The sequence below is a fragment of the Brachyhypopomus gauderio genome, chromosome 5 (genome assembly GCF_052324685.1).
Source record: "Brachyhypopomus gauderio isolate BG-103 chromosome 5, BGAUD_0.2, whole genome shotgun sequence".
Lineage (NCBI taxonomy): Eukaryota > Metazoa > Chordata > Actinopteri > Gymnotiformes > Hypopomidae > Brachyhypopomus > Brachyhypopomus gauderio.
Window position 1 is genome coordinate 1,392,501 of NC_135215.1, and position 20,831 is coordinate 1,413,331.

Genomic DNA, 20,831 nt, shown 5'->3' on the forward strand with positions numbered 1-20,831 from the left:
ATAACCCATACACACCCAGTACACGCCCAGGACATGCCCCATACACACCTAGTACATAACCCATACACGCCCAGGACACGCCCCATACACACCTAGTACATAACCCATACACACCCAGTACACGCCCAGGACACGCCCCATACACACCTAGTACATAACCCATACACGCCCAGTACACGCCCAGGACACGCCCCATACACACCTAGTACATAACCCATACACACCCAGTACACGCCCCATACACACCTAGTACATAACCCATACACGCCCAGTACACACCCAGTACATGCCCCATACACACCTAGTACATAACCCATACACGCCCAGGACACGCCCCATACACACCCAGTACACGCCCAGGACACGCCCCATACACACCTAGTACATAACCCATACACGCCCAGGACACGCCCCATACACACCCAGTACACGCCCCATACACACCTAGTACATAACCCATACACGCCCAGGACACGCCCCATACACACCTAGTACATAACCCATACACGCCCAGGACACGCCCCATACACACCCAGTACATAACCCATACACGCCCAGGACACGCTCCATACACGCCCAGGACACGCCCCATACACACCTAGTACATAACCCATACACGCCCAGGACATGCCCCATACACACCTAGTACACGCCCAGGACACGCCCCATACACACCTAGTACATAACCCATACACGCCCAGGACACGCCCCATACACACCCAGTACACGCCCCATACACACCTAGTACATAACCCATACACGCCCAGGACACGCCCCATACACACCTAGTACATAACCCATACACGCCCAGGACACGCCCCATACACACCTAGTACACGCCCAGGACACGCCCCATACACACCTAGTACACGCCCAGGACACGCCCCATACACACCTAGTACATAACCCATACACGCCCAGGACACGCTCCATACACGCCCAGGACACGCCCCATACACACATAGTACATAACCCATACACGCCCAGGACATGCCCCATACACGCCCAGTACACACCCAGTACACGCCCCATACACACCTAGTACATAACCCATACACGCCCAGGACACGCCCCATACACACCCAATACACGCCCAGGACACGCCCCATACACACCTAGTACATAACCCATACACACCCAGGACACGCCCCATACACACCCAGTACACGCCCCATACACACCTAGTACATAACCCATACACGCCCAGGACACGCCCCATACACACCTAGTACATAACCCATACACGCCCAGGACACGCCCCATACACACGTAGTACACGCCCAGGACACGCCCCATACACACCTAGTACATAACCCATACACGCCCAGGACACGCTCCATACACGCCCAGGACACGCCCCATACACACCTAGTACATAACCCATACACGCCCAGGACACGCCCCATACACACCCAGTACACGCCCCATACACACCTAGTACATAACCCATACACGCCCAGGACATGCCCCATACACACCTAGTACATAACCCATACACGCCCAGGACACGCCCCATACACACCTAGTACACGCCCAGGACACGCCCCATACACACCTAGTACATAACCCATACACGCCCAGGACACGCTCCATACACGCCCAGGACACGCCCCATACACACCTAGTACATAACCCATACACGCCCAGGACATGCCCCATACACACCTAGTACACGCCCAGGACATGCCCCATACACACCTAGTACATAACCCATACACGTCCAGGACACGCCCCATACACACCCAGTACACGCCCCATACACACCTAGTACATAACCCATACACGCCCAGGACACGCCCCATACACACCTAGTACACGCCCAGGACACGCCCCATACACACCTAGTACATAACCCATACACGCCCAGGACACGCTCCATACACGCCCAGGACACGCCCCATACACACCTAGTACATAACCCATACACGCCCAGGACACGCCCCATACACACCCAGTACACGCCCCATACACACCTAGTACATAACCCATACACGCCCAGGACACGCCCCATACACACCTAGTACATAACCCATACACGCCCAGGACACGCCCCATACACACCTAGTACACGCCCAGGACACGCCCCATACACACCTAGTACATAACCCATACACGCCCAGGACACGCTCCATACACGCCCAGGACACGCCCCATACACACATAGTACATAACCCATACACGCCCAGGACATGCCCCATACACGCCCAGTACACACCCAGTACACGCCCCATACACACCTAGTACATAACCCATACACGCCCAGGACACGCCCCATACACACCTAGTACATAACCCATACACGCCCAGGACACGCCCCATACACACCTAGTACACGCCCAGGACACGCCCCATACACACCCAGTACACACCCCATACACGCCCAGGACACGCCCCATACACACCTAGTACATAACCCATACACGCCCAGGACACGCCCCATACACACCCAGTACACGCCCCATACACACCTAGTACATAACCCATACACGCCCAGTACACGCCCCATACACGCCCAGTACACACTTCGTATGCGGCCCTCTGCCCTGAGTGAGCACCAAGGTGTTCGGATGCTCTCGTGTCCTGACAGGGCCAGCGCCGACCCGTGAAGGAAACCCTGTGGTTCGAGGGGTGACCCGTGATGTGTCGTATTTGGGCTTGAGTGGCATGTATCTCTGTCAGCGTGCAGATACTTGTATCCGTGAGATTAACCTTTCCGTTCCGCGCCCTTGGTTTGCGGAGTGGGGTTTGCGCCGGGTCTTGGCCCACGCATGCAAAAGCTCGTGTGCTTTGAAGGGCTGCCGTCCCTCGACCGCGTCCAGCTCTGCTCACGTTTGTCCCTCAACAGGGACGTGTGCGTCACCCGTGTCCATTTCACAGACCCTCACAGCAGAAGGACTCTGGTGCTCCAGGCGGAGGGGAGGCGAAACTACAAACCCGATTTGGGGTTACGTCTCTGGGCAAGCTGCTTGCCAACATCCCTGGCCTTCTTGGAGCTCTTTGCCTTTCTCCATTTCCCCCTACGCCTTTGAGCAGTGCTTGGCGTGTGGCCAGTGGTCTTGGAAGACATTTCAGTACTGGTCACTTCCCATGTGAAAAGACCAGAGAGCAGGATGTGATCTCACCGCTGATCTTGCATCAGATTTCCCCGAGTCTACATATTACTTCATATCATTTTTCATCATATGCCAGTTAAGGAAAGCTGATCCAGGACCAGCGTTGCTTTGAGTGTTGCTCTCGGTTCTGACTAGTGAAACTTCAGCCTACATGAAACCTTCGTTACTTGTACACACTCCAAATCATGCTGGCAGTGCACTGACATGGACCAGTGTTCTGGTGCTTTATAGCTACTGATTACCAACAGCAAGAAAAGTCAAAGAATGAAAAGAATGCTTCTGAACATGTGACCAAGTGATGCAAAAATGGGAGTGAATTAACCTGTTCTGATGAGATGTGAAAAATAAAACAGTCCGGCCAAAGATATTCATCTGCATAATAACTCACGTCCTTGTTTCCTGCTGCTAATGCAAAGAACGCACCAAATATGAACATGCTGTGCTGAACCCAGAGCCATTAATCAACTATTTTAGGCCTTCGTGACGCCTTCTGTCAAGCTCAGCTCTTCAAAGGGCCCACTCGCTCCGGTCTCTCGACGGGACACGCCTCTCACCCCCCTCTGACCCCGCCTCCGTCCCCGCCCCCAACCCCGCCTCCGTGCTTTCAGCCGCAGCGTTCTCTCTCTGCCGTTGCACTTCCTTAGGAAAAGAGATCAAATATGCTCACGCTTGCAGAGGAGAGAGAGAGAGAGAGAGAGAGAGAGAGAGAGAGAGAGAGAGAGAGAGAGGAGGGAAGCTCAAGGTTGTGTGACATAATAGAAAGAAAACAACAAAAAGAAGCAGCCAAGCCAAAACAAAAGTGTCAGAAATGAAATTGACCGCTATGACATTGACCGCTGTGTCCAGGTTCAGTGGAGAAAGTGAGAGGGGTTTTGGGTATTTGAGGTGACGGGTAAAGGGACAGGGGTGTAGGAGGGCCACTGATGACACTGATGACTGCCGTGGAAACTGTGCCATGATGAGAACTAGCTCACACGGCATCGCCTGACCCCCCTCTCCACCCGTCTTCCCCACCTCCGCCCGGTCTCTCCGCCCGTGTCTGATGACTGCTCTCTAGCCTGAGTGTGTGTGTGTGTGAGTGTGTGTGAGTGTTTATCTAGCCAAGGCGGCCCACATGTGCCCCCAGCCAGGTGGCGAGCAGGTGGGTAGCTATCAGTTCAGCCTCAGGTTCTTCTGTAAACATCCTCAACTCACCTGAACTCTGGGTGTGGGTGTGTGTTCTGTCTGAAATTCAGCATGGGAATATAATCTCAGTGTTTGGTTGTTCAGCAAAGTTTAGGAGTAAACTTCATATAAAATATCTAGTCCTTTCTGAGAATTATTTTCGTGCATGCAAACTGGGTCTGACTGTGCACCTGCTCATCCCCGTGTGTGTGTGTGCGTGTGTGTGTGAGAGAGAGAGAGAGAGCTGGGTCTAACCGTGCTTCTTCTCCTCCTCTGTGTGTGTGCTACAGCCGAACATTGGGCGTCTGGGCCTCCCCCATGGCCCGTCCGGGGAGAAGGTTGCCGTGGTAGCCGTGGACGACTGTGACATCGCCATGGCAGTGCGCTTTGGGAACCAGATCGGCAATTATTCCTGCGCAGCTCAGGGCATGCAGACCGGACAGAAGAAGTTAGTCCCTACCCCTCTCTCTCTCTCTCTCTCTCTCTCTCTCTCTCTCTCTCTCTCTCTCTCTCTTTCTCTCTCCCTCTCCATCTCCCTTTCTCTCTCTCCTTCCTTCTCCCTCTCTCTCTCTCTCATGCTCTCTGTGCCTCTCACTCTCTCTACCTCTTTCTCTCTACCTCTCTACTAATTTCTCCATCTTTCTATATCTCTCTCTTTCTCTATTTCTCCTGTACTCTCACTGAGATCTCGTTCTTGCGCACTCCCTGTCACTAACTCTCTCTCGCTCACCATTTCTCTCTCGCTTACTCACCTGCATTTCTTATTTCTCTCCTCCTTTAACCACATTTCACCCAGAGAGCTGTTTGCCCTCAGAAAGAGCTCAGCTAGGTGACAGTAATAAGCAGAGATTACACACAGAGATTACAGGCAGAGATTACACGCTCTTTCATTTGTTCTGCTTAAGCTCCATCTACCTACAGGCTTTTTAGATGTCAAACCTGCCTCTCTCTCTCCCTCCACACACACACACACACACACACACACACACACACACACACACACACACACACACACACACACACAGAGTCACACACAGACAGGGAAAGTGCATGCTCTGCAATCTTATCACTCCGAAGGTTGCTAATTGTTTTAATATCTGGCTGAACACAATTAGATGCAGAGATTAACATGTCAGGTGTGGCCACTGTGTGTTAAAAGCACTTCAAACCAGTGTGAATGACAGCGTTGCAGTTGGAACCAGCACCTCCAGTCGGACAGGCATTCTTAAACCTACATCCAGCTGTGAGCGACGGGCAGCTGGTCTTCTGCCAAATCACTGCTCTCGTATGGGTTTTGCTCTTCCCCATTACCAACCTAATAGTTTTGAGTCTGACAAAGAGACATGACAGAACACACTTGGGTTTTACGGTTGTGCAGCTGTGACATATATAGTAGCACAAAGGAAAGGCTCTATGAGGTAAAGAACCATGAGAAGATCACCACCGTGAGAAGATCACCACCGTGAGAAGATCCGTCCATCTCACAACGGGCAACAGCTTAAAACCCCACCGTGGACAGTATTTAGTACAAAGCACACAATTTCCCATAACCCTCTCTGCTGAGGGCTAGATTATAGGATGGCGGTCATGGATCCTCAGTGCAGGTCAGGCAGCCTGTGCACTGTGAAAGACTCGAGCCACCTTTTCTTCACCCTTTACATTAGCTAGAAGGCATCCAGCCATGGGATCGTTAACCTTTGGCAGAGAAACCTAATGTAGAATCAGTCATTGTGAGGCCCTTTAAACGGATTGCGGCGCACACAGTTCCAGAAACCTGAAGGTTTAGTTTTACTGTTACGTTAAAGTGTAGTTTAAGGTTACCATATACCACAGGTTACCACATTTATGGAGCTGAGGAAGAGCTCTTTGGTGCCCCTAGAGGCCAGTGGGGGGTAGTGCTCTCATGACTCACGCCTGCGCTCCCTCCCAGGTCCCTGGACCTGACGGGCCCTCTGCTGCTGGGCGGTGTCCCCGACCTGCCCGAGGACTTCCCCGTGCACAACCGCCACTTCGTGGGCTGCATGAGCAACCTGACCATCGACAGCAGGCCCGTGGACATGGCCAGTTTCATCGCCAACAACGGCACCACAGCAGGTCTGGCAGAGCGGGGAACGTTTGAGGCGGCCGCTAATCACAGCACAACACCTGCAGACACAATCACGTCGAGCAGCTAATTCAGGCTAGGGCGGGGTTTTCCCCTCCGAGTCTAGCGGCCGTAACCTTTTATTTAATTGTTTTTTTTTTTTTTAACGACCTAACTCATTATTCACTCCCACTCTTTGTAGTTTGTACTTCAGAAGAAAAAGTCCTTAGTGAGCTCAACCACTGCACATGTACGTTAGAGTTGTGAGTTCATGCAGCGTCACCTTCCTCCCGGGCTGTGCTCATCCTCGCCGGGTCTCCCCCCCCCCCTCGTTCTCTAGGCTGCCCGGCCAAGAGGAACTTCTGCAGAGACGACCTGTGTCAGCACGGGGGGCCGCTGTGAGAACAGATGGAGCACCTACTTCTGTCACTGTCCCAATGGTCGTGGGGGCAAGAACTGCGAGCAAGGTGAGTGTGTGTGTGTGTGTGTGTGTGTGTGTGTGTGTGTGTGTGTGTGTGTGTGTGTGTGTGTGTGTGTGTGTGTGTGTGTGTGTGTGTGTGTGTGTGTGTGTGTGTGTGTGTGTGTGTGTGTGTGTGTCCTCATGCCCCATTCTTCCTTCCCCTCCTTGTTGATATGCTTGTTGATGTTCGCTGATTGCCGATTGAAGGCGCAGGAAGTAAGCGGTGGCGTTAATGCGCGTGCACTTCCTGTTAGGCCAGCGTCTCCGCCGACGGCCAGCACACAGGATGGGCTGATTTTCTAATACGCCTGCAGCCCCCTCCTGGCCCACAAACCCTCATGGCCGACCACACGGGCTCAGCAGAACATCTGGACCTCCCCACATACCCCACCACCCCCGTCCCTCTGACAACAGGGGCTGTGTTTCAGCCCCCCAGGACAGGAGCGTGACTCACACTCACAGGTCCTCGTGACAAAGCTCGGGACTCGGGTTCAGGTTCAAAGTTCAGACACAAAAGCGAAACCCTCTGAGGCTAAACCCTACGAGTTCAGATATTACATTCCTGTGAAACACAGAAGGGTTCCTCTTCTGGCGTGTGTGTAGCGGTAAAGTGTCTGTGGCTGCGCTGGCATGACTGACGTCGGTGTTTGTCACACCAGGTGGACAAAGACGATCGAGCCTCTGGTGAAGTGTCATGTGACCGCATTCCCAGGCCGATAGAATGAGCGTCGCAGTAAGCTGCATGTGTGACTGAGGTCCCGGGGCAGAAGACGGCCTCAGTCCCGATCCCAAACTGCCCCTGTAGCTGCGAGCGCTCCGCGGTGTCGTATTCGACACTGACTGGCAACTCTAATGAGGCAGGAAATTGAACGGTTTATTCTGCTTGAGAATCATGCTTAAATGAACTTGGATGTGTTCGCGTTGCTGACACTCTGACATTCCTGAGAATTAGAGCTTAGCGCCCCTGGCAGGGTTGAAGTGACTCATCTTCTAGTCGTAGCACATCACCTTTAATACTCGACTTCGCAAAACTACTTAGGAGGCTATAGTATATCCGCTGCTGATTGACTGGTTTTGTGTGTGTGTGTGTGTGTGTGTGTGTGTGTGTGTGTTTCCAGAGAAATAGCTCTAAGGATAGTATAGCTGGCATGTTGCGGCCAATTTTGCGGTCGGGCATTGTGTAAGGCTCGGGCTGCCACTGCAGAGAACGGTGACCTGGTCTCTTTCGGGTCCTGCTGCAGGCGGGCTGGGTCTCGGCAGCTTCCGCCGGCATTGTCTCGTCACAAAGCAGTAACCCGGTGACCCGAATCAGACATCTGTTGTCACGCTTTATGCTGATGAATGCTGTGAACGCAGCTATTCCACGTGGTTGGGGTTAGTTACAGGAATAGCTCCGTTTTCTTCCCTATGGCTTGTCTCGAACGCAAGCGAATCCACCTTCACACAGAACGTCCTTTTTTCGCAATTGCGCACCTCCCCAGTAAACAGATAGAGTGTCCTTCCTGGAGTGGGCCATGGAAATCGAGATGAGGCTGTTGGCGGATTTCTGGCAGTGGCGGTTCGTGTGTCTGACGCGGAGGTTCGGTCCTGCACCCTTTACGCAAACAAGCTCTCGCCTCATATCTCAGCGAATGCCACGCAGCCGAGGATTCTCTGAGATTAGCGATTTACGAATGACGCTTGGAAGACGACATGATGGAGAATATGACAGGCTTCCTAGTCTAGAAGAAACGTCTTACGCTGGTTTGACTAAATACAAAAGAAACTCGAGCTCTCTGAGAAGCATTCCAAACATTCCGAACAGGAAGGTATAAACACCTATTTGGAATCGGCTCTTGATGTCGTCTACGTGCCATGTGTCAAAAACAACCCCAAACAATACTAAACAATGTGTCGGGGTGGTGGGTGGGTTCTCTGTGGGGGGGACAGGACCTGTTCATCCAGGCGCTGAGCAGTCTGGTCACGCCGGGCGGTGTTGAGTCGTGGCCAGCAACGAGGACGGTGGTCTCGGTTAGCGCCGTGTTCACAGGGCCTCCGTCAGTAGCTCCAGGGGATTATGCGGGGATTAGGCCATGTTGTTCTTCCTAGCAGGGATTAAGCCTCGTACCTGCCTTGCACAGGAGGATTTAGCGGGAAGACCGGCGGTCACATTGCCACCGTTTTTCCGATTTGCTAATTCTATGCTAGCATCGTGGAGATAATGAAAATAAACCTGTGCCCGCCCCCGCAGCGATGCCCTTACCGCAGCGTTTCGACGGCCACGCCGTGGTGGCCTGGACGGACCCGGACATCACCGTGGCCGTGCCCTGGTACATAGCACTGATGTTCCGGACCAGGCAGGACGAAGACACCGCCACCCTCATGCAGGCCAACGCCGGGCCCGCCTCCCAGATCAACCTGCTGGTGAGTGAGCAGCTATATTAAAATACATGGAGATTTATTTCCACGATCTAACTTCCGTGGTCGTCCGCGTACATTCAAAAAGCAGCACGCCGCGATTCCTCCTCCTTCGACTAACCTGCCCAGTGTGTCGTTGGCATTTGGCTCAGGTGGTGCCAGAGTTCTTCATGGTGTTCCTCTCACACTGCCCCCTACACCCCCACCCCCCACAGCTGGTGAACCGGCAAGTCCAGATGGAGGTCATGCGGAACCAGGAGCAGATGGCGCGGTTGGAGTTCCCGGAGGTCAGGGTGAACGACGGCGAGTGGCACCACCTCCTCGTGGAGATCACCAGCACCAAGCAGAGCAAAGATACCAAATACGTGGCCCAGGTGTCCCTGGACTACGACATGTTCAAGGTACCCGGCCCGTACGCACGTTCTATATCGTGTTATTTCATTTGCCGTGTTTACTTTTAAAAGCCCATAAGAGGCAACCGTGTTTGAGGAGTAGCAGCTGGAGGACGTGAAGGTGCTTCATGGTTCGGTGGCTGTTGTGTGCAACGGCGCTTTACAGAAGTCGGCAGAGATCGGGAACGAGCTGCCCGGCCTCAAGATCAAGAGCCTGTTTGTAGGGGGACTTCAGGGAGATGACAACACCGTGATGCAGGGGTTTCAGGGCTGCATGCAGGTGGGGGCAGGGCCCAACACACACACACACACACACACACACACACCCCACACCACCGCTTCATGATGGGTACAGAAATTAAGAAGTTTTATGATTGTGTTACTGAAGGCCTGGGTCTAGAGGCATGCCCGTGCTGACGTGTGTGTGTGTGTGTGTGTGTGTGTGTGTGTGTGTGTGTGTGTGTGTGTGTGTGTGTGTGTGTGTGTGTGTGTGTGTGTGTGTGTGCAGGGCGTGCGGATGGGGGAGACCTCCACCAACACGGCCAACATCAACATGCAGCAGGCCCAGAAGATCCGCGTGGAGGAGGGCTGCGACGTGGCTGACCCCTGCGACTCCAACATCTGCCCTGAGAACAGTCAGTGCAAACCTGACTGGAGCGCTCACAGCTGCGACTGCCACCCAGGTGCTGATCTGAGGCCTGTACACCTGCGGCCCCACTGGGCCAGCACTCGGGGTCCACTCACCGGTTCCTGCTTTGTTCTCATCACCCAGTGTCTCATATATGTATCATTTATCTCCCTTTCTCTCTCTCCCTCTCTCTCTCTCTCCCTCTCTCTCCCTCTTTCTGTCTCTCCTCCCCCACCCGTAGGGTTCTTTGGAAAGAAGTGTGTGCACGCATGTCTCCTCAACCCCTGCGAGCAGTTCTCCACCTGCGTGCGAAAGCCCAGTTCCTCCCACGGCTACGCCTGCGAGTGTGGCCAGAACCACTATGGCCAGTACTGCGAGAACAAGTAAGTGGTCACGGAGAACCACGTACCCCACCCGCCGGACAATCGCCCCTCGGTGGCCACGGGGTGGGGCAGCTCCGAACACTCGCTCGGGCTAGATTGTTTAATAAACCCCACCAGATTACACAGCGTGGCAGATTCCAGCGTCTCCAGCCGTCTCAGTCTTGTCTGCGCTTGTTCCCGAGCTACACTTGCCGACTGTAAAGCGAGTCGCACGTTCCATGTGTGCCAGACGTTTTACGGGCCCGGTATGGTGGTCGCGGCAGGCAGGGCGCCCGCCCTTGTGGGTTTCGACATGTCAGACACGCGTTTTGGTGTGTTTGTGCGCTCTGGCGCTGGAAGGATCCGGTGGCGTTTTCACCGCAGCTGTCATTGCGTTAGGCCCGGGCATCCCCCCCCCCCCCCCTCCCCCCCCTCCGTGATTTATGACCTAGGCCTGGGGGGGGGGGGGGGGGGTGCGATGCGAGCCTCTACAAGTGCCCCTCTCTAACCACACCCTCCCCGTGCCCCCAGATACCCTCAGCCCCCATCTTTGGCACCGGTCGACAGTCCTCTTACTAACTCCGTCGCCCCTGTGAACGGATCTCAGATTCTGGGCCTGAATTGTTCGTACCGGTCCACACCGCGACCTGTTTGTCACCCTCGGTGACCGTAGCGTCCACAGAGCCGTCGTGATGGAGGAGGGACTGACCGGCAGCACTGAGCTCTGAGCAGCTGCCTCGTCTCTACCTCAGAGACCGGAGACAACACGAGACAGAGGAGCAGGAGGAGGGAGCTGAGGAGACACAGGGGAGAAGGAACAGGTGTGCTAGATCAGCCATTACCCAGACACTCCCTCCCAACAACCCCTCCTCAGCACACCTGGGCCTCACACCACAAACACTGTCCTCGGATCAGTCTCGTCTCTCAGCACGTGCCAGTCTTGACGTTGTAAATGTCGAGCAACTGCAGCCAGATCAGATCCGTCTGTGACGTTGCGATTAAAAAGGCCCTCGTCGAACAACCTCAGCCAAGCTGCCTCCATATTAGGAGCTGAATCAGGCTGCGTTCGTCAACCGAAAGCTCACCTGTAGGCTAAGAGCTTCAGCAGCTTTTCTCTGTGGGTGGGCCACGCCCCCCACGGAGACTCGAGCCCATCTATTGGACGACACTCTATTGCTTAGGGAGGGTCAGAGTACGTGACGGCTACCACAGTCTGCATGCTTTAATTCACTTCAACAGTGTGTGAATTATTCCAAGTTGAATAGTAACAGTCTCTGTGGGTGTGTGTGTTTTAAAATGGGTGTGTTTAACTTAGGGGAGTTCCTTGGAGTGTCTCCAGAGTAGGGAAACACGGTAGGGACAAAACATCATGTTGTTGTTACATTGCTAGAGCATAATGCCAAATTCATGAAACATATAGGCAGGTTTAATGTGATGTTAACAGCAGTGAGCACCAACATTTGCATGTGAAATTGACGATTCACAGAATATGAAAGTATGAAGCTGTCAAAGGTTGAATGTTCTGCTGAGAAGCCGGAGTAGTGTTTGGCCACACGTTCATCCACAAAATTCTCCCACACACTCCCTTTTAGTTAATTGTTTCGCTTTAATCTGTATGGTCTCGTTTACATAATGGCTTCATCTTGGGAACTGGTACATTTACCACAGTAGAAATTTGACACTGGTAATTATGCCGCAAATTATTTCCACATGACTTTATAAATAGGAATTAAATACTGTGTCGCACATTTTGTGTTGAGTTTTATGAATCTGGCCCATAGTGGTCTGGCCTCTGTTATTTTGGCTTTTTCATTGTCACTGTTGCTCATTAGGGGTCTAGACCGGCATATTTTAGCTGCTTTGTGGCCATACCTGCTGTTAAAATTGCTTTATACATAAAATGGAACTGAATTGAATGCAGCACAGTCCATCCAGGCTTCTAAAGTCTTGGGCAGCACCTGAAGACCAGAGCCAGCGGCATTAGTGCAGCTGTGTTGGTCAGGGGTAGAGATCCTGACTAACAAGCCCTCCAACAGCGCCCCCGTCAGTCTGCCTGTGTGTTAGCGGGAGATCCCCCTCGGTTGGCGTTACGCCGTGCCTCTGAGATGCTCGCGTGTGCCTCTGAGATGCTCGCGTGTGCCTCTGAGATGCTCGCGTGTGCCTCTGAGATGCTCACATGTGCCTCTGAGATGCTCGCGTGTGCCTCTGAGATGCTCGCGTGTGCCTCTGAGATGCTCGCGTGTGCCTCTGAGATGCTCACACGTGTCTCTGAGATGCTCACGTGTGCCTCTGAGATGCTCACGTGTGCCTCTGAGATGCTCATGTGTGCCTCTGAGATGCTCACACGTGTCTCTGAGATGCTCACGTGTGCCTCTGTTCCATCAGGGTGGAGAAACCGTGCCCCAGGGGCTGGTGGGGGAGTCCCACGTGTGGCCCCTGCAACTGCGACGTCACCAAGGGCTTCAACGCAGACTGCAACAAGACGACCGGCGAGTGCCAGTGCAAGGTGCACACACGCACACACACACATCCACACACACACATCCACACACACACACACACACACACATGCTATAGTCACCCGCTTTCTTATGGACGAGACGTATCCACGTTCACAAGTGTCCGCTGCCTTTTTGCAGGACAACTACTACCGGCCCGAAGACGGCGACACCTGTCTCCCGTGTGACTGCTTCTTCCCGGGGGCCAACTCCCGCACCTGTGACCTGCGGTCAGGACAGTGCCCCTGCAAGGCGGGGGTCATCGGCCGACAGTGTAACCGCTGCGACAACCCCTTCGCCGAAGTGACCGCCACGGGGTGTGAGGGTGTGTACACACGAAACGTCTCCTCTCATCAAATAAACGCTCCTCCATGGGACACTTACCACTATAACCAGGCACTAACAGCTAGTGTTTAATAGCCCTAGAGTGTAAAATGCAAAACTAATTAAATGTTTAAAAGTACTATTAGGATACAGCATTTGTTGAACTGGATTTCAGCCTAATGAAATTTCCAATGATCTATGTCACTGAATTTAAGAGAATGTGAGCTGTTAATTGTGACTGTATCCTGTGTCTGTCCTCCAGTTGGTTATGATGGCTGCCCCAAGGCCTTTGATGCCGGAATCTGGTGGCCCAGGACCAAATTTGGCCGTCCAGTAGCTATGAACTGCCCCAAGGGATCTATTGGTTAGTGTCTCAGGCTTTGTTCTACAAGGACGCTCTCTCTCTCTCTCTCACTCACTCACTCACTCACTCACTCACTCACTCACTCACTCACACACCCAAATGAATGAACAGGGATATTATTCCCTCTCGTTGTGCCATGCCTGTGTTTACCCCGTTCCTCCACGACCTTCCTAAGTGGCACGTTGCGTTTTTGGTCCTGGCCGCATTAGCGGGGTCCTCGCGCTGTGAGGGCTGGGTTGAAAGGTCTCGGCTGGCGGGCCTCCTCAACCCGTCTGCCAAGCCTGCCGGGTTCGTTTCCTTCCCCTAGCCCCTCCCACCGCACACTCGCCCCGGCACTGGCCTCGCCGTTAGCCCTTCTCACCGGGCGTGTACGCGAATGCTAATGAGGCCGCGTCTCTTGAGGGACCCGTTGGCCTAACACGGCGTATCTCAAGGGCTTGGCGCGGTTTCCACAGAGTCGCTTTCGCTCCAGAGCCAGAGAGGGGCCTCTGTGCACAGCTAGGCTGAAGAGAAACACACACGTTTATGCTAATGCTGTGTTCACAGAGCAATACCATAACGTTGTTTATTGCCCCGCCCTCCCCATGGGCTCCTCCCATATTCCGTGTCCTTCAGATTTACATTGGCTGGGATTTACATTTAGATTGGCTGGGAGCTGTTGCTGTCTTTCTCCAAGATTTCCACACTGTTGATCATTTCATTTTGCTCATGTTGATTGTCTGACGGGTGTATTTTTGTCACGGTAGGCACCGCTGTTAGACACTGCAGTGATGAGAAAGGCTGGCTACCCCCAGAACTCTTCAACTGCACCACCATCACCTTCTCCCAGCTAAAGAAACTGGTACCGTATTCAGGGCCCCAGTCTGATACCGCAGTCCGAAACATTCTCTTACGGGTTCTCTTAACATACCACTTCAAGGAGCTTTCTCTTTTGATCACTTTGTCTTGCTTTCTCTCTCCCTCTCTCTCCCTCTCGTCTCCCTCTCTCTCCCTCTCGTCTCCCTCTCTCTCCCTCTCTCTCCCTCTCGTCTCCCTCTCTCTCCCTCTCGTCTCCCTCTCTCTCCCTCTCTCTCCCTCTCGTCTCCCTCTCTCTCCCTCTCGTCTCCCTCTCTCTCCCTCTCTCTCCCTCTCTCTCCCTCTCGTCTCCCTCTCTCTCCCTCTCGTCTCCCTCTCTCTCCCTCTTCTCTCCCTCTCGTCTCCCTCTCTCTCCCTCTCTCTCCCTCTCGTCTCCCTCTCTCTCCCTCTCTCTCCCTCTCTCTCCCTCTCTCTCCCTCTCGTCTCCCTCTCTCTCCCTCTCGTCTCCCTCTCTCTCCCTCTCTCTCCCTCTCTCTCCCTCTCGTCTCCCTCTCGTCTCCCTCTCTCCCCCTCTCGTCTCCCTCTCTCTCCCTCTCGTCTCCCTCTCTCTCCCTCTCGTCTCCCTCTCTCTCTCTCTCTCTCCCTCTCTCTCTCTCTCTCTCTCCCTCTCTCTCCCTCTCTCTCCCTCCCTCCACTTTCCCCTCTCGTTCTTCAGAATGAAGAGATCCATCGTAACGAGTCCAGGATGGACGCTCAGAGGTCGAAGGACATCGCCCACATGCTCCACAACGCCACCGGTCAGACCGGGACCTTTTACGGGAATGACGTGAAGACAGCCTTCCAGCTCATGTCCCGCGTCCTGCAGTACGAGAGCGGGCAGCAGGGCTTCGACCTGGCCGCCATGCAGGACGCCGATTTCAACGAGGTCAGGCCCCGCCTCCCACGACAGCTGCCAACTAATTATCAAAGTAGCACATCAAGCGACTTTATACCAAGCAGACATGTGGTTGCCTGTAGTGGTTTGGCGTGTGTCCAGTGATGGCCCTGATGTGTTGAGACGCATGTTTGGAATGTTCCAGAACATCGTGAGGGCGGGCAGCGCCATCCTGGACCCCAGCAACAAGGAACACTGGGATCAGATCCAGAGGACGGAGGGTGGCACGGCCCAGCTGCTCAACAGCTTCGAGGAGTACGCCACCACTGTGGCACGCAACATGAGGAAGACCTACCTGAAACCCTTCATCATCGTCACACACAACATGAGTGAGTCGGGCCCCCCTGCCAAACCATCAACCACCCCTTACACACGCCAAACACACGCGAGGGGCTGAGTGCTTTTGGACGTTGTGTTCATCGTTCCGTGAATTTGTCTCTCTCCAACAAAGTTATGGCGGTGGATTATCTGGACCCTTCCAGTCCGGACAAGGCGAAGATGCCCCAGTTCCAGAAGATTAAGGAGGAATTTCCCAAGGACCTGAAGTCATCAGTCCTCTTTCCCGAATTTAACTTCAAATCCACACAACAAAGGGGTAAACACTCATCCAGCAGGCACATAACCAGCAGTGCCAAATATTCTGACTCATGCAAACTACTGAAATACTAATATACTAATACTAATTTGTATATTACGGGCAAGTTACAGCTTTAAGATGCGTGTTGCCCAAATTAAATCAAATCAAGGTTTTTGTCACAAGCGTTGTCGTACATGGTACAACCAGCAGTGAAGTGCGGTGAGATGTCCTTCCTCTACTCAACGTTTCTCCCCCACAGACTCTCCCACAGAGGAGCCCATGGCTCAGACCGTCTCTTCTGAGGAAGACCACACTCCTGCACGGAGGAAGAGGCAGGCCGAGGGCGCCCCTCCCTTCCCCGTGGCCACCGTCATCGTGTACCGCTCACTGGGTCAGCTGCTGCCAGAGAACTATGACCCCCGACCGCCGTAGCCTCAGGTACCCTGGGGGGGGGGGGGGGGGGGGGGGGGGGGGTGTAGACGTGGATCAAAATGGCCGCACGCTGCTAATGTTTTCGGATTTAAGGATCAGGCTACTTCAGAAAAATGGAATGTTATGCTGCGTTTTTTGCCCGGCTGCCAAGACGAGACCCGCCGTCGCAGTCTGGCCTCTGCTGATTTACTCCAGCCGCGCCAGCTAGCCGTAGCCCCACGGAGACCCGCGCAGCCGATACCGGCCACATGAATCACACTTTTATCACAGCACACGGATGTAAAACCTTCAGAGCACGTCCAAATATTTAGCGCTGATAAATACCAAGCGCCGTGTAGTTATTGCGATGGCGTTCGGCCAGTGGCCGGGCCACCGAGGCGGACGCACTTTGGGCATCGATGTCGCACTCTGTGTGTGTGCAGGCTGCCCGTCCGGCCGGTGATCAACACGCCCGTCGTGAGCGTGGTGGTGCACAGCGAAGGCGCCCCCCTGTCCGTGCCCCTGGAGCGGCCCGTCACGCTGGACTACACCCTGCTGGAGACGGAGGAGCGGTCCAAGCCCGTGTGCGTGTTCTGGAACCACTCCATCACGTATGTCTCTGGCTCCACACACACACACACACACACACACACACTCCTCTCTATGCATCATGGTGTTGGTTTACTTTTATCTGGTTTGGGGATTACGTCCACGTGATTGGGATACAGGGAGGGATTCAGGCCTTGACCTACAGAAATCAGTAATGTATGAGGAGAAGGTATCGTTCCCAACTCAGTAGAAACCTTTACAGTGGACAGGCTGGCATTCATCAGAGGAGGCTGCTTTCATTTTATTAAACCAGTTGGGCTGGAATATATCAGCATAGTTTTGGGAGTTTGGGTTTTAGGTATGATATTGTTAAGAGATTAAGGCCTTGGATAAAACATGGCCTCATGTTTCAGTGGTTCACTCCTGTTTTTATACTTTAGAGTGACTTATTTTGGATGTGTGTGTGTGTGTGTGTGTGGTGTGTGTTGTAGGATTGGGGGCACTGGTGCCTGGTCCTCGAAGGGCTGCGAGCTGGTCTTCAGAAACAGAACGCACATCAGCTGCGAATGTAACCACATGACCAGCTTCGCTGTGCTGATGGACATCTCCAAGCGTGAGGTACGCCTGGTTCTGCCTCCGCTAGCCCCACGCTAACCTCGCCGCTAGCATCAATCCTCCAGCACTCCCACAGGAGGATAAACATTTCACCGGGACCAGCACTCCCACAGGAGGATAAACATTTCACCGGGAGAGTACCTAACATGTCCGCCGCACGTCTAAACAGTCTTGCCCTCGTGTGCCTTCGCTCTGGTACCCACGATGCTGTGACAAAATGTCCGCCCGTCTTCCAGCTGACTCATTCTCCTTATCTTCACTCTCAAATTAACCCCCCCAACTTCTTTCCTTTCTTTGGTCCTTTCTCCTATAACCCCCCCCCCCCCCCCCCCCCCCTTCTATATTTCCTCTTGCCTTTCCCCGTCTCTCCATCTCTGATTCTCTCCCCCTTTACGCGACTTGACCCCGTGACCTCCGTGTCGTCCAGCACGGGGACGTGCTGCCTCTGAAGATCGTGACCTACACCACGGTGTCCCTGCTCCCTAGGCGCCTGCTGCTCACCTTCCTGCTACTCACCGTCCTGCGTCAGCTCCGCTCCAACCTCCACAAGCATCCACAAGAACCTGGTGGCCGCGCTCTTCTTCTCCCAGCTCGTCTTCCTCGTCGGCATCAACCAGACGGACAACCCGGTGAGGCCTCCGCCGCTTCTCTCTCCTCCTCTTCCCTCCTCTTCCTCCTCCGGAGCTGTGGGGTGTGCGGTGCCCAGTATCGGCGTGCGGTTTCCCGTGAGGGAAAACTGAGAACGCGGCCGTGACGAGAAGCCCTCGTTCGGATCCGAGGCTCAGTTCTGCGGTTCTGAATATTTTCTGCAGTGTTTTGAAAGGGGTGTGCCTGGTTTTATGGCTGGCGTTAAGGGTAAGGTAACACGGCTGCTGGGTGTGCATGGTTTAGTTAGTAGGGGCGTTTTGTTTCTCTCCTTTACCCCAGGGATGCTCTTTTTACTGGAGTTGTAAAACTGCAGTAATTCCATTCTTGAGGTCTTTAATTAGGAGTTGTGTTGGGGAGGGTGAGGCCCCGCTGATGGAGACTCACAGAACAACCCGAAAGTGACAAAGGCCTCTATTTACATTCTGATGATTCACAGCTGAATAAGAAAGACGCAGCTCGTTGGTACAGATAAAATCCCTGTAATTATGCACTTTGGTCAGCACACACACACCACACACACACACTCACACACACACACGAGACCTGTGATGTTCCACCCGGGACGGCTGGCAGGATTAGTGTAGGTAGTGGAGAGTGGATTTCTCAGGTATAGTAGTCCTGACTGGTTTGCCTCAGGAGTCTGTAGACTGACAGGAGCTAACTCTCGTGAATAGATATTGAAACACCTCCTTTTCATCAATTTTGTTCCATAGATTAAGTGACATGTAGGAACAAATTGAACACAAATGCTGGGATCCAAAACGATCATTTGTTATGCATCATATACATTATTTAGCTTCCATGTAGCTTCCACCGCTATCGGTTTCAGAGAAATGGAGGTTGTGTGGAACGCACACACCTCCCCCAGGGCCCGTGGTCTCCCTTCTGCTCTGACCCGGTGTGTCTGCCGGCGCTGGGGGGGGCCGTGAGGCGGCGTGAAGCAAGCCGGGCCTGCGGGAGGGAGGGGGCCGGGCCTGCGGGAGGGAGGGGCCGGGCCTGCGGGAGGGAGGGGCTGGGCCACCGCTAAGCGCATCTCTTCTGGGGGGGAAGGGGGTGTCACTTCTCATAGGCCCCGCCTTCACCATGGCCCCACCTCCACCCTCTATGACATCACCCTACAGTGTTCATCATAGAGGCAAGCTGGGGCTGGTGGTTTATGGTGCTGGGTGGCACTTACAGAGTCATGATCGTGTGTTGTGTGGTGTGTGTGTGGTGGTTGTGTGTGTGTGTGTGTGTGTGTGTGTGTGTGTGTGTGTGTGTGTGTGTGTGTGTGTGTGTGTGGGTGATATATACTCTGGAGTGCTGTGTGTTATGATCCTTGTACTGAGACTGTAGCTCCTCACCTGCACCTACTGCTCTCAGAGAGGGGCTTTCCCAGGGTGCGCCCCTCTCTCTCTCTCTCTCTCTCTCTCTCTCTCTCTCTCTCTCTCTCACTCTCCCTCTCTCTCTCCCCCTCGCACTCTCTCCACTCTCACTCTCCCTCTCTCTCTCTCTCTCTCTCACTCTCTCTCTCTCTCTCTCTCTCACTCTCTCTCTCCCTCTCTCTCTCCCCCTTCTCACTCTCGTCCCTCTCCCTATCTCTCTCTCCCTCTCCCTCCCTTTCTCTCCCTTTTTGTTTTTCTGTTTCTCTCATCTGTCTTTCTCTCTTTCTCTCTTTCTCTCTTCTTGTAACAGTAACCCAGCCCAGTTTCCTTTGACATGTCACAAATTGATCCGTTCTCTCTCTCTCTCTCTCTCTCTCTCTCTCTCTCTCTCTCTCTCTCCTCTCCAGTTTGTGTGTACAGTGATCGCCATCCTGCTCCACTTCTTCTACATGTGCACGGTTTGCCTGGATGTTTGTGGAGGGTCTCCACATCTACCCGCATGTTGACTGAGATGCGCAACATCAACCACGGGACACAGGAGGTTCTACTACGCTATAGGATGGGCGTACCGGCAGTTATTACTGGTTAGACACTCACACACACACACACACACCACACACACACACACACACACACACACACACACACACACACACATGAGGTTCTACTACGCTATAGGATGGGGCGTACCGCAGTTATTACTGGTTAGACACACACACACACACACACACACACACACACACACACACACACACACACACACATGAGGTTCTACTACGCTATAGGGATGGGGCGTACCGCAGTTATTACTGGGTTAGACACACACACACACACACACCACACACACACACCATACACACACACACACACGAGGTTCTACTACGCTATAGGATGGGGCGTACCGGCAGTTATTACTGGTTAGACACACACACACACACACAACAACACACACCACACACACGACAGGTTTCTACTACGCTATAGGATGGGGCGTAACCGGCAGTTATTACTGGTTAGACACACACACCACACACACACACCACCACACACACACACACACACATGAGGTTCTACTACGCTATAGGATGGGGCGTACCGGCAGTTATTACTGGTTAGACACACACACACACACACACACACACACACACGAGGT

General features: G+C 53.6%; 1 protein-coding gene across 1 annotated transcript in view; it reads left to right on the forward strand.

Annotated features, from left to right (window-relative positions):
• Positions 1-20,825, forward strand: part of celsr1a (cadherin EGF LAG seven-pass G-type receptor 1a) — a 63,193-nt gene extending 42,368 nt beyond the window's left edge. Inside the window, 26 exon segments of the mRNA XM_077004770.1 lie at positions 4,568-4,725; positions 6,208-6,371; positions 6,701-6,747; positions 6,749-6,827; positions 9,051-9,223; positions 9,433-9,618; positions 9,776-9,889; positions 10,118-10,292; positions 10,479-10,620; positions 12,985-13,105; positions 13,239-13,422; positions 13,684-13,785; positions 14,532-14,626; positions 15,296-15,505; positions 15,660-15,843; positions 15,966-16,109; positions 16,351-16,508; positions 16,510-16,529; positions 16,946-17,113; positions 17,543-17,669; positions 18,094-18,213; positions 18,215-18,295; positions 20,086-20,136; positions 20,138-20,173; positions 20,175-20,209; positions 20,737-20,825. Of these exon segments, the coding sequence (XP_076860885.1) occupies positions 4,568-4,725; positions 6,208-6,371; positions 6,701-6,747; positions 6,749-6,827; positions 9,051-9,223; positions 9,433-9,618; positions 9,776-9,889; positions 10,118-10,292; positions 10,479-10,620; positions 12,985-13,105; positions 13,239-13,422; positions 13,684-13,785; positions 14,532-14,626; positions 15,296-15,505; positions 15,660-15,843; positions 15,966-16,109; positions 16,351-16,508; positions 16,510-16,529; positions 16,946-17,113; positions 17,543-17,669; positions 18,094-18,213; positions 18,215-18,295; positions 20,086-20,136; positions 20,138-20,173; positions 20,175-20,209; positions 20,737-20,794 (3,132 nt within the window). The 3' untranslated portion in view covers positions 20,795-20,825.
• Positions 20,826-20,831: the final 6 nt, after the last annotated feature.